A 12966-nucleotide genomic window follows, 5' to 3' on the forward strand; every position below is an offset into this window, starting at 1 on the left:
AAAACAGCTGTTTGCTGTGGAGATTGATAAGAGCAGAGTTATGGGCTGGGAAATCAAAAAAACATCCAAAATAGGCAAAAACGCTGTAAAGCCAGGGTGAACAGCAATGATGGGTGACAATCATGTGTGTCTTCATCATCATGACCAACCTCCTTTACATTAAACATAGGAGATGATCTATTGGTTATATAAAACAACACCTGTCTGTAGATATTGTGCAGGATAGATTTACCATTACCGTTTCGGATTGAAGAATACATGTTACAAATAATGTAGTAAAAAAAAGTAGTAGTGACCGCTTATCTGGTGTCTGGTCACGGGGCCAGCAGCTCCAGCAGGGGACCTCAAACTTTGCTTTCCCGAGCCACATTAACCAGCTCCAACAGGGGGATCCCGGGGCGTTCCCAGGCCAGATTGGAGATATAATCCCTCCACCTAGTCCTGGGTCTTCCCCGAGGCCTCCTCGGCCAGTTATTTTCATACTGAGCTTTAATTTTCATGGCCAGTATTCATTCTGTAAAAGAGGGAAATAACTAATTATTGGCATCTGTCTGTAATTAGTGTGTGTGTGTGTGTACTTGTGGTGACTGGATGAGGGGCGGATTGGGGAACAAATCATAATGTCCTCAATGACACTGCAGGGAAATCAGCCTCTACATGAAAACAAGGCACATTCCAAGTGCCACATAAACAACAACACAGACGGTGGCGTTATATTATTTCTCTTTCTTTTTTTAAATCAGATGTGCATTTTCATTTGAGAACACGCTTTATCTACTATGATATCACTTTCACTTCATTGTTTGTACGTGTACAATATCAGAGCCATATATACAAAGGCCTGATGCCCATGTGGTAATCAGCACAGGGACATCAAGACCATAGACGAATGTCATCAGTTTGATGAATGTGTGCCTCTTGTGTTTCAAAGTTCATGGCGCTTGAGTCTGTACAGTGAGACAAGGTAAGTTCAAGGTAATGTATTAGCAGTCAATTTGACCTCTTCTTGACATTGACTGGACACATGTAAGGTTGTCTCAGTCAGTGTAGAGAAATATTCTCTTTCTTTCTGTAGTTTAGTCTCAGTGAAATGCTTCACTACATTTATATTTTAAACACAAAGGGAACGGTGCACATGATAAACTGCTAAAGCTGCAGACCAATCTTCCCAAAAATGCTCACAAAAGCAGGCCATACTTCATCTATCTATTATATGAGAGGCTGACAGCATTGTGCTTCGGTGCACTCAGTGAAATATGCTCAGCCGTTCAACCTGGCAGGGTTGAGGTTGTAACACAATTAGTGCAAGATGATCGGGGGAGCCAGACTCAGGCACGCTCGACAGGGCCAGACAAGCAGAGACCTCTGAAACCTGGCTGCCATGTTGTAGCCTGCAGGTGAGCTCAACAGGGACCGCAAGTCACATAACAATCACTGAACGTATGTGTACAGTTACTTTATCCTTGGTTTATCTCCTTTACTGTGAGGCTACAGTGGATATCACCCTTTCATGCTGTAATACAGCACATATGTTGTAACATATAAAACATATTACTAGTATTTACTTACTCTTAAATAACCTAGAATCCTATCCAGATGTTCTCCACAAAGTGATAGATAGTTATCTGTCAATTTTGTAATGCCCTCAAACTAGAGTCCCAATATTAGAAAGAAACATGTCAAGTCACCCTCCTCACATTTGCTACTATGTTCACCTGCAGGGACAAAATACAAAGAAACTTTGCAGCATACAGTGTTTACAACGTACAGACAATTCCTTCTCTAAAAGTTAAAAAACACAAAGGCAGCTAGCATTACAGTTTACAGCCACAAAACAAGGCATCACCACTTCCCATCTAAACTGTTTATGCCACTTATGTGTTTTTTGTGAACTGTGGAGCCATGTAGAACTGACAATCCACTCGTTTATCAGGTCCCTTCAGGATAAAATTCCTATCTTCAGAGGATTTTTTTTCTGTTCTTTACACTCCACTTTCACAACCCTTCAGTTTACATTTAGTCTGTGTTTATGTTAACAGCTGACAAAGATATCATAGTATGTAGAACCAGGCACTTAGTCCACAAGGCAATTTCAATTATAATCACTAACACAGATTAACAGATTACGGTCTTCCTATTTATGTAGCTACATAATGCTTACTACATTTTTTTTAATTCATCTCTCACATATCATACAGCGCACCACAACACACACACACACACACACACACACACACACACACACACACACACACACACACACACACACACACTTGCCTCGCCTTATACATTGAAGCAAACAATATGCCTTGGTCCACTGTGACAAGCGATACCTGTACTTGTTTTTTTAATCACTTTTTGTTAATAAGACTGTGTGATTCATTAAATGATCTCTACATAGCTTTACGCATATGGTGAAGCTTCTTTTCTGCTACAACACATGGCCTGTTTTTTTCTACTCCAAATTACTGTTACTATGAGTATAGAATTGGCCTGAAAACAAAGGTTGTGGGGTGCTGTGTTGCCGTAGTAACTGTCTCTTCCGGATTGTGCCTGCATCCATCTGTCTTAGCAGGTTCCCATAGTGCTGACTGTAGTGTAACTGAACTTGGATATGGACGCTCCTGTTGCCATTACATCCTCTTTGTTGTCCCGTAGCCCACGACGGCGGTGATGGTGGCAAGGTGCAGCACAGCACGAGAATGTGGCTAGTAGAGCTTTGCGAAAACGTGTGTTCATGAAGCAGTAAATAATCGGGTTGACACAGGCAGAGGAGTAGCACAACAAATGGATGAAAGCGATGGGTGTCCCTGAGAGGGCGTGTATGGCAGAGAGGTCATCAAAAGCTCGCCAGGTATTGACACAATACAGTGGCATCCAGCAGAGAAAGAATAGGACAACAATGACCACTAGCATCCGGATGACTCGCTTCTTGGCCTCCAGCTTGGCTTCAGATGTGTTGCTGCGTGGTCTTTCCGTCTTGATTGCCCTGCTGGATGCAGCCACGTTGCTCATCTCCATTGAGTTTGGCTGCTGGACAACATTAACATAGCAACCATCGCCATCATCAGTGCCAGTAGACACAGTAGAGTTCAGTCCATTCTTCACATCTGGTAGAGTAAAAAAGAGTAGTTCTGTGAATTACATATCTATATATTTAAAAAGTGATCCCCTATGTGAGTTAAGTTTCCATTTTGTGAGAGTTTATGTTTTTACCGTACCTGGTAGACATTATAAATATGTCATTTTTTATCCTGTGTTATTTTGAGCATCCATACTAGTGTCAAAAGGATTGTTACCAAATAATAGGTCTGTTCAAAAACATTTCTTTGTGCATGCACCCTTTGCTTCTCTGCTGATGTTGCAATCTCCTTAAAGGTCAAGGTTTGCACAGACTGTCCATCAGCTCATAACCCCCCAACATGGCCTGAGATACACAACATTTTATGAACATGAACAAATATTCAAAAAAAATGTCTGCCTCAGCTGTCTTTATTGTACGCAATCTGCCCATCGGTCCCTGTTTCCAGTCACTTCTCCCTTCCCCCATGCATTTCTGAAGATATAACTGGTCCTTTTCCACTAATTCCCTGCCATATTGTCAATGTTGCTTGACACATACAACTATGGCCCGCCACACACTGGCTGCGTCGCGTGTGTGTCTCGTTTCTGTTGCGTGCCAGAAACGTGGATTTTTCTATTTCCTACACACCAGAAACGTGTCTGACTGCTGCAGCTAGGTGACGTACAGGGAGGAATATTTCTTGACATAGCGCCGACAGATTCAAACTCTTAAAAATGGGTAAATATAAATATGTAGGTCACTGATTTGATTAAAGCAAGACAATGTTGTTAGTATTGACTGCAAAAAAGGTTACAGAAGATTTTGTTCTGTATGACAGGTGCAATACTTGATTTTTTTTACATATCTGAATTTATGTCAAAACCTAGAGACTTTCAAACATCAACATGTCCTTTATTAATATGTATTTGTGTCAAAACGACATATGATAATCTTTCCTTATTCTATTTTGCCTGGAAACGCTACCAACACACTCGTGTGTCGCGTAAAAATAGACGTAGATTCTATTTCTAGTATGCGCGCGTTTTCTCGAACGGACGATAGGCGATTGTTAGCGCAGGCAGTGTGTCAGCTCTATGTTAACCTGTTAACATGGAGCCGAAATAAAAACGGACACGCCACACAGCTGACACAGTCGCACGACGCATCAAGTATGTAGCCTTAATGGTATTACAGGAAGAGGATGAGGAATTAAATTAGAGAACGGTGATGGAGTACAGTTCCTTGCTCAAGAGCAACTGGCAGTGCCCAGGAGGTACCACCAATCCACACATTGTACTTTGTTCCGTACAGGGACTTAAGATTGCTAAAACAATCTTAAAGGAGGAAGCTAAAGCCAAAGCACCACAGCTCTGTGAAAATGCACGCACCCATTTGTAATCATCCATTATCAATTCATTGATAAAATACAAAGTACCCTGAATAAAATAATTACAGCCCTAAGGTAAATTCAAACCACTCCTGGATTATTAAACACATTTTCCAAGAGGTTATTTTAGAAGTTGTGTGTCCCTTTATTGCAGTTTTTACCCCATGATCTCTGTTTCTCAAGCTTTTTTTTTGACAACCTAAGACTAAACAGATGGTGAAGTCCAAGCCCACAGCTGTCAGCCAGTTCTATCCACTAATGCACTCATGCTTCTATCATCCGAGACACACTCTCACATGCCCACAACAGGTTATGTTCCACTTAACCTGCACACATTTAAATTATTGTAGCGCTACTGAAATCGTGGTATTTAAAATTAGTCCTCATTCACATAAATTGAAAAGAAAAATGACATGTATTAAGAGACACAATTTGACTCAAAAATTGAATGACATTGCAATCACCCAAGTAGCATTTTCTCAGCAAAGTAATTATTATAGAAAGCTTTTTAAATGCGAGTTATGTGGCCACTACTGTATTTTATGTTGTGGTTTGTTAGGTATACAGCATTATCGTCAATGATAGAAACAAGATTAAAAAGATAATTTCAAAAAAAAAAAATTTAAAGGGCGGGTTCTTTAATTGTTGTGACTCCTATTTTGTTAATAAAGGTTTTGGAAAGAAAATATCAGGAGAGTTGAAACAATACCTCAGTTTGATGGCTAGCCCTCCCTTGGTGTTTTTAGTCATCTAAAAAGTGTGTCAAGTGTCTGGTTAAGGATCCTGAGATTATCTTCTTAATGATTTTAGATGGCCATTTGTGTCCACACCTGAAAAACCCGAATGAAATGTGACCCACTTGTGGAAGAATTAATGGAAGTGTTGTCTTTGTAAATTATAGAATGTGGTCTAGACCTACTCTATCTGTAAAGTGTCTTGAGATAACGCTTGTTATGATTTGATACTATAAATAAAGTTTGAATTGAATTGCTTTTGACATTATTTGTAAGGTTTCACATGTATTTACAACCTTCTTTTGTTCTTAATTCCATGTTTGTTGCCTGTTTTTATTGGCCTGCTTTTAGGTGCATGACGTATGGTCAGCCTTTCATTTATTAATTGATGGGTTTTATTAAATACGTTGTTTAGTTGTTCTTATTAGAGGCTAGGCAGGCTGCTGAACAACATTAACGGTCTCTTGGAACATGTTAGTTTGTGTGTTCCCTTCCGTAAAATTACTAATACCACACTGTAAAAAATACTCTGTTACAAGCAAAAGTCAGGAATTGAAAATGTAACTTCAGTAAAATTATTTAAGGATCATCAGGAAAATGTACTTAAAGTATTCAGAGTAAAAGTATTCAATGCAGAAGTATCCTCAATTTTACAAAACTGGAAACCATCAAAACAGTTCTGTCCATCCACCAAACCTTTAAACGTCCAATCACTTCAGCTGGACCTGTATTGTTGGCTAGTTTAATTTATAATCATTGTATTCTATTTTAAAAACTACATGCATTTTGTGTGCAAAAATCTTATTTTGTTAAGTAACTAACTCAAGCTGTCAGATTAATGGAGTGGAGTAAAAAGTACAATATTTCTCTCTGAAATGCAGCGGAGTGGAAGTAGAAAGTGGCATGAAAAAAAAGCCTCAGGTAAAGTACAAGGACTTAAAAATTTGTGCTTTTTAGTACTTGAGTAAACGTACTTTGTTACATTCCAACACTGCAAGAAATTTTAAAACAATCCTGATGAAGCCATCTTAAAAAAAGGTGAAGCAAAGATTGCTCTTCTTAAGGAAGCTCAGAAGTTTAAATATGGTTGGTGTGGTAATCTCAGTTTGAGAAATAAAAACCAAGTGGGAAACATTGTAAATCCATGCATGTTAATTAACCGGTGCAAATTTAAATTTTCTGTCTGTCTATTCCTCCCTCATGCAGAAAGCTAAGGTCATACTGGAGTCCTAGCATTTACTGTTTTTACTGATTGCTGTACTCTTGTATATTTGCTTAATAATTGACTTGTCTGTGAGCCAAATTACCCTCTTGCACTTTAATTAAAACCTTACACAACTATTTTCTGTATGTTTTCCACATGCAAGGTTCATGGCCTCACCAGTAGAGCCTTTTTTGTGGTCCATCTCAAACTGGATGCCTCTATAAAGTTCCCTGGAGATTAGTCCATAGGCTGCAATCATCACCAACCCTGGGATTGCAAACAGCACAAGCAGAAGCAGAATGTACCTAAAAGAGACACATGAGAGAGAGGTAAAGATCCAACTGCCACATGCATTCAGGGAATCGTGTAGCCCCAGTTTGTAGTCATGTTTTAATGTATTACCATCACCTTTACATTCGAGTCCGGGAGCATTTAAAAAAATTAAAAACCAGACAGACTGTTGTATAGCATATTGTTCTGTTGTTCTGAGGATATTTAAAATATTCAAATTGCAAAAGTGTATTTATATTTTATATATTTTTCAAAACAAATCACCTCTCAACAAGAAATAGATCCTGTAAAAAGTCCAGAGAAAAGATACTGTGGGGTATGGACTGTGCGTGTGGTTTGGAGGCGATCACTTATCTCTATTTGTTCTTGAATTAGGAGGGGCTTTTTAGTCAGTCAATTAGATGTGCATGATATTATTGGACCACGGTAAGATGCAAAGTTACAGTGATGACTATAAGGATTAACTAAAAATATTCCCCCACTATTCAATTTTATAACTAAGTTATTATTTTTCTCTTTATGTTATGATTACAAATTTCGTATAATATGACTATTCTCATGTTAAAATACCTTAACTTTGGTTGTTTATACAAACAATCAACCCTTGGTCTAATACTCATTGATATTGTACCTTATTAATCCTGGAATAAGACTTATCTACACACGCAGCCTTCTATGTCTTTCCAGTGGATTAATAAAAAGCATGCTACCTCTAAGACGTCCGGCTGTTTTTTTCTAATTATGTAGCATACATTTTAATTTACAACGCAGTGTATGCATACTTAAGAAGCTCGGTTATCTGTTATGCAAAATGTCCCAGGTCTTACACAAAAACCTAAGTACTTGATAAATCTGAAAAATAAGGTAAAAACCTGAATATTCAAACAATAAAAACATAAAATTTTTAAACATTAAAACATTATACACTCTTTGTCAAGTCAATATATAGTAGCAGGTTATGGTGGTTAATGATAATATTATTTTTTCACACGGTTGTAAACACTTCTGAAAGTAGTCGTAAAACTCAGTTAAAGAATTGGGATTGTTGAAAAGACACACCATCTAAAACACTCACCAGGCTTGCTCGGCTGTTGCGAGGGGCCACATGTGGCGGCACTGGTGAGCAGTGGTGTTGTCAGGCCGCTGAAAAGGCTCCAAGTGACTGATGATTGGATAGGGGATCATGATGACAAAGGCTAGCACCCATGTAGCAGCAATCACTCGATAGGCATGGGAACGGGTCTGCCACACCCGTGACTTCAGAGGATTACAGATGGCACTGTAGCGCTCAATCGCTATGGCAACCAGGCTAAATGTGGAGATGCTTACTGATATTCCTGTATCAAAACAAAACAAATTAATTTAAAAGTAATTAATGATACATGCTATTTTTCTTTTGAAGCACAAAAAGTTCTTACCGCTCTGTGCTCAGAATAGAGCTTGAAGCCGTAATGAAAAAGTAACATCCAAATGTTTGTTGATGTGCACGTAATATCTGCAATCGTAACGGAGACTAAAATGAGGCGCTCTGAGAAGATATGCTTGCAAATGAATACAGTGCGAGAATGTAGATGGGGACGGTTATCTGAGTCCTGGTGGAATAAATCATATTGGCCTCGATCACTGATGATATCTCTCTTCTGACAGGACAAGACGGGAAATTACTCTTTACCTCTCTTATCCATGTCCTCAGCAAAAATACAGACTGTAGGCTGTGTATTGTGTTGTATTGTGTGTGTGTGTGTGTGTGTGTGTGTGTGGGTGCAAGTCAGGACCCAGGGTAGCACTGTGTTTGTACCAATGAGGGCAGCTTTAGAGCAGATCCCACTGAAGAACAGATCAGCCCTGGGTTTGTCCAGTTTTTCCTTAATGCATCAAGATGATGGCTCTCTTTCATTCATTGCTTAATCTAATCCACATTTGCTATTTAATTCTCAGATGGCTTGTCTTTCAGGGTCAGTACAATGTTCCGGATCTAGTTCATTTTCTGTGTCTGAGCTTGTATTTTCTGCCACCGCTAAGGGCGTTAATTTATAAAACTCCTCTATTGGTTGCATTAGAGGGTAGGAATCAACAACCTACAGTATATTGTCGTATAGTTTAGGGAACTTGTCGCGCTGACTTCATTGATTCTGTTTTTTACATACTTCTCAATTTTTATGCAATCCTCTGTTTCACATTGGCTTTTATTACTCCTCATTTCCGAAGACATAACGTCTCCCTCTTTTACTTCCAGGGCAAATTAGTTTATTTCTTAATCTATTACTTTATCCTTCTACAGCTTAATTAAAATATTTCTCCTAACTCCCTCTGTTTATTTTCCTTGTGTGCTGCAAAAGTTTATCCATTTCATTCTGGGGAGAAGTTTTGTACATTTTACTGTTTATGAGGGCTATACCGTAGTTACACATCACTTTGTATATTTTGACATAAAACTATGATAAGCAAGCAGTAGGTAAAGAGTTAAACATCCTGTACTACAACAAGTACTACTGTAGTTGTTTATGTTTTTGGTCTTTTTAAATCAGTAATTTAGAAGAGAACTCATTACCTAGAGGGATGCTTCCATTGATGTAAACAGGGAAAAATACCCATTACTCAATTAAACTCCCTAATGATCCTGCCACAAATGGAAGAGACAATGAAATTGGTCTGTGATATTGTTTAATGGTAATCTATACCGTTCGTAAAGTGGTGGACAGGTCAGAGAACCTGATCACTTCCTAAGGGATTCCTGTTTCCTCGGTACGGCCATTTAGATTAAAGTAAAATAAATCAATACAATTTTTTTCAGCAGTAAAACAATAGGCTGTAAAGTAAAACTCTTCTTAAGGCAATATGAAATTGGTCTAATAATCAGACTTAAATTGAATTTTCTTTCTATATCACACAGAAAAAAATACGGAGATTTGGTTCTGTCAGGTTTGCTACAATGGAATTTTTTGTTTTGAAAATTAATGAAAGAAACAAGAAAATAATAAACATGTAATGCCTGTTTGAGCAATTTCAAAAAAATGACAAAAGTGACAAAAACTATGAAAGATATGTGATAGCTTTGTTTACCAAAATGTGTTATACACATTATAGTGTTTATTATTACTAGAGCCCGACAGATAAAGTATTTTTAAGGTTGATACCGATACAAATATTTGGTTATTTAAAAATCCGATATTCCGATTCCGATCAGCCGATACATATTTTGTAAATAAAATCCAGAAATGTGTAACAAAACTTGAACAGATTTCCCTAACGTTTTTTTTAACAAGTTCTTACTATAATATTTTGAAAATAATTTGTTTAATTGTCACAACAGAACAGAGAAACATAAAAATATATTAAAGTTCACCATGTGCATTTATATATATATATATATATATATATATATATATATATATATATATATATATATATATATATATATATATATATATATATATATATATATTTATATATATATATATTTACATACAACCTTTTTTATAAATGCTGAATGCCGATAGTTTGGGAAATGCCTAACATTGGCTCGGTCAGGCTTTGAATAAGACACAGGTAAAAGTGAATAATTTATCAAGGAAATTATTTTGGACACAGGTATGTTATTTTACTGAATGTAGAGAATAGTGGCAAACATTCAGATACAGTAGATAGTCTGTATATTTATAGTACTTTGCTCACCCATGAAGTAGGACACAATCTTGCACATGGCGGCTCCAAAGATGAAGTCCTTGAGGATGCTGGGGATGAGTGTGAAGGGCATGCAGAAGACAGCCATCATCAGGTCACTGACAGCAAGCGACAGCAGGAAGGTGTTGGTCACAGTGCGCATGCGCTTATTGACCGTCAGCACCACTATGATTAGCAGGTTGCCAAACACACTCAGGAAGAAGATGAGTGAGTAGAGAAGGATCCGTAGTGTGTGGTCGTCATCTGGTGCAGAGAAAGACGGGAGTAGAGGATTTGTTGGAGCATTTGCCTGTACTGAACCACCAGTTCTGTTTTACATGATGAGCAATACAATCACGCTGTCTTCATTTATCCTGATCCAGCTTTGAGCCAATACTTCTGTATTGTACTTAAGAAATACAGTAACAAACTCACTGCTCTCATTATGCACATATTTGTGATATCACACCTGTTTACACCTCAATGCAAGATACAGTAAAATGATAGAAAAGGTGATTGTGGTAAGTCCAGCTGGGCTTTCTTGAACTCGAGTAACAATATATATTATACATGGACCATATGGTTCTAGGGGTGGGATGGAGAATTGCATAGGTGTTGCATCATTATGACATAACAAAATAAGACATACTTATAAACAGGTTTTCAAGCATAATTGGTTTTCTCCTACTTCCTGCTCATTTTTGTCCAAATAGGTTTCTGCTGTCAACAGCCTGGGACAAAATTAGCCCGTTTAGCTTGTTTCTGTTGTTGCATAAATGTTTATGCTTACATGAAATGCCTCCAATTAGCAGCAACCAGTGTTACCAGGTTTGACAAATTCTATCAAAGCCTAGAAACTGTCAAATCATCACAAAAGTAGCCCTATTCTGAAATTGTATATAATATAATTAGGCGAACTCAGTTATCATGTAGTTTTTTCTACTATCAAAAATACTGAAAAAAAAGACTGTGGCCTGGGTCCAAAAGATTGTCTGTACCCTCCGTTATTAGCAGCTTCACTGGATCATATCTTGTAAAAGTCCATGGTGTCTGCTTTCTCTGTTATCTTTGCTTCACCCCCTGCTTAGACACAACAATTTTAAGGGTTCCCTACTGCAACTCTATCCTGGAAATTATAGGTACCCATGTGCACCACATCCACAGGACACAAATCACATCATGCATAAGCCCAAACTCCCTTGACACAGTTGTAGAGGCATGTGCAAACACACTCAAGCTCTAATCCCCTGAAGATTCCCAAGCAACAGTTCCTAAGGCACTTGTAAATTACAAAAGACCTGCAACACATATAGAGAGGGTCTGTTTCCTGCAAAACACAAACCAAATGTATTGTTACCTCTATCTTTTATTTTCACTCACTGCAATCCCGTGTCATCTTTCAGGCGTCTCATCTTGAGAGTTGAGTTTTGGGAATCAGAGGGTAATTACACTATCATTGATTCAGGTTTTCTATCTGATCAATCCGTTCTCACGCCAAACTCAAAAAATACAAACGTTTGTGGCTGTCTGTGTGTGATGCGACAAAAAAGGCACCCTTCAGCGTGTGTGTAGAACGTCCTGGGGAGAGCAAGTTTTAGCAAGTATGTAAGGGAGAGATTCCGCATAGGGAGGTTGGTCAGAGTGGCGACTTTCACGCCAGAGGGTGGGGTTTGTGTCCCGCTCGTGTCCTTAACTGTCTTGTTAGCGCAGCGTGTCAGGGAAGCCACCTTCTTCGTTAACTGGCCTGTTATTCCTGTGAGTCACGGAACCATAAGCCCACCCGCAACCATGGTAACACTTTACAATAAGATACACAAGAAAAAGGTACTGTTTTTGAAAAGTAACGAATGGTAAGCCTATGGTGGTAATGGTATTACCCTTTTTCAGAAGAGTAGTTACTCTTTTGCGAGGGGTGTTTACCCTTTTTCAGAAGGGTAACGAATGATTAGTTTCCCCTTTTCAAAAGGGTATTTCCCCTTTTTCAGAAGGGTAGTTACTTTTTTTCAGAAAGATCGATACCCTTTTTCAGAAAGATAGTTACCCTTTTTCAGAAAGATAATTACCCTTTTTCAGAAGGGTAGTTACTCTTTTTCGGAAGAGTAATTCCCCTTTTTTTGAAGCGTAACAAATGATTGGTTACCCTTCTGAAAAAGGGTAACCACCCTTTTGAAAAAGAGTACCTCCCCTTTTGAAAAAGAGTAACAAGCCTTCTGAAAAAGAGAAACTACCCTTCTGAAAAAGAGTAACTACCCTTCTTAAAAAAGGGTAACTACCCTTTTGAAAAAGGGTAACTAAACAAATATTACTCTTTTGAAAAAGAGTAATTCCCTTTCTGAAAAAGGGTAACTAATCATTCGATACTTTTTCAAAAACAGTAACTATCCTTTTTTGTGTACCTTATTGTAAAGTGTTACCACAACCTTTCCTAAACCCAACGGTCCCGTTACCGCTAGGCACGGAACAGTAAGCCCACCCACAAACTTTTCCTTAACCTAACAGTGTCAAAAGGGATGCCAATAGTCCCGACCAAGCATTTGTTATATGACGCTAATGGCGTTTTTCCACTGCTGGTAACAGCTTGCCTCGGCTCGCCTCGGCCCGCCTCGGTTCGCCTCGGCCCATT

At 38.4% G+C, this 12966-nt stretch overlaps 1 protein-coding gene across 1 annotated transcript in view; it reads right to left on the bottom strand.

The window, feature by feature from the left end:
* Nucleotides 1-1979: 1979 nt before the first annotated feature.
* LOC117953205 (cholecystokinin receptor) overlaps nt 1980-12966 on the bottom strand; it is an 18074-nt gene continuing 7087 nt past the window's right edge. The window contains exons 2-5 of the mRNA XM_034886032.1: nt 10356-10607; nt 7756-8017; nt 6567-6694; nt 1980-3110 (exon numbers count right to left, since the gene is read on the bottom strand). Of these exons, the coding sequence (XP_034741923.1) occupies nt 2569-3110; nt 6567-6694; nt 7756-8017; nt 10356-10607 (1184 nt within the window). The 3' untranslated portion in view covers nt 1980-2568. The remainder of the gene's footprint in view (nt 3111-6566; nt 6695-7755; nt 8018-10355; nt 10608-12966) is intronic.

The sequence above is a fragment of the Etheostoma cragini genome, chromosome 11 (assembly GCF_013103735.1).
Source record: "Etheostoma cragini isolate CJK2018 chromosome 11, CSU_Ecrag_1.0, whole genome shotgun sequence".
NCBI classification, from domain to species: domain Eukaryota; kingdom Metazoa; phylum Chordata; class Actinopteri; order Perciformes; family Percidae; genus Etheostoma; species Etheostoma cragini.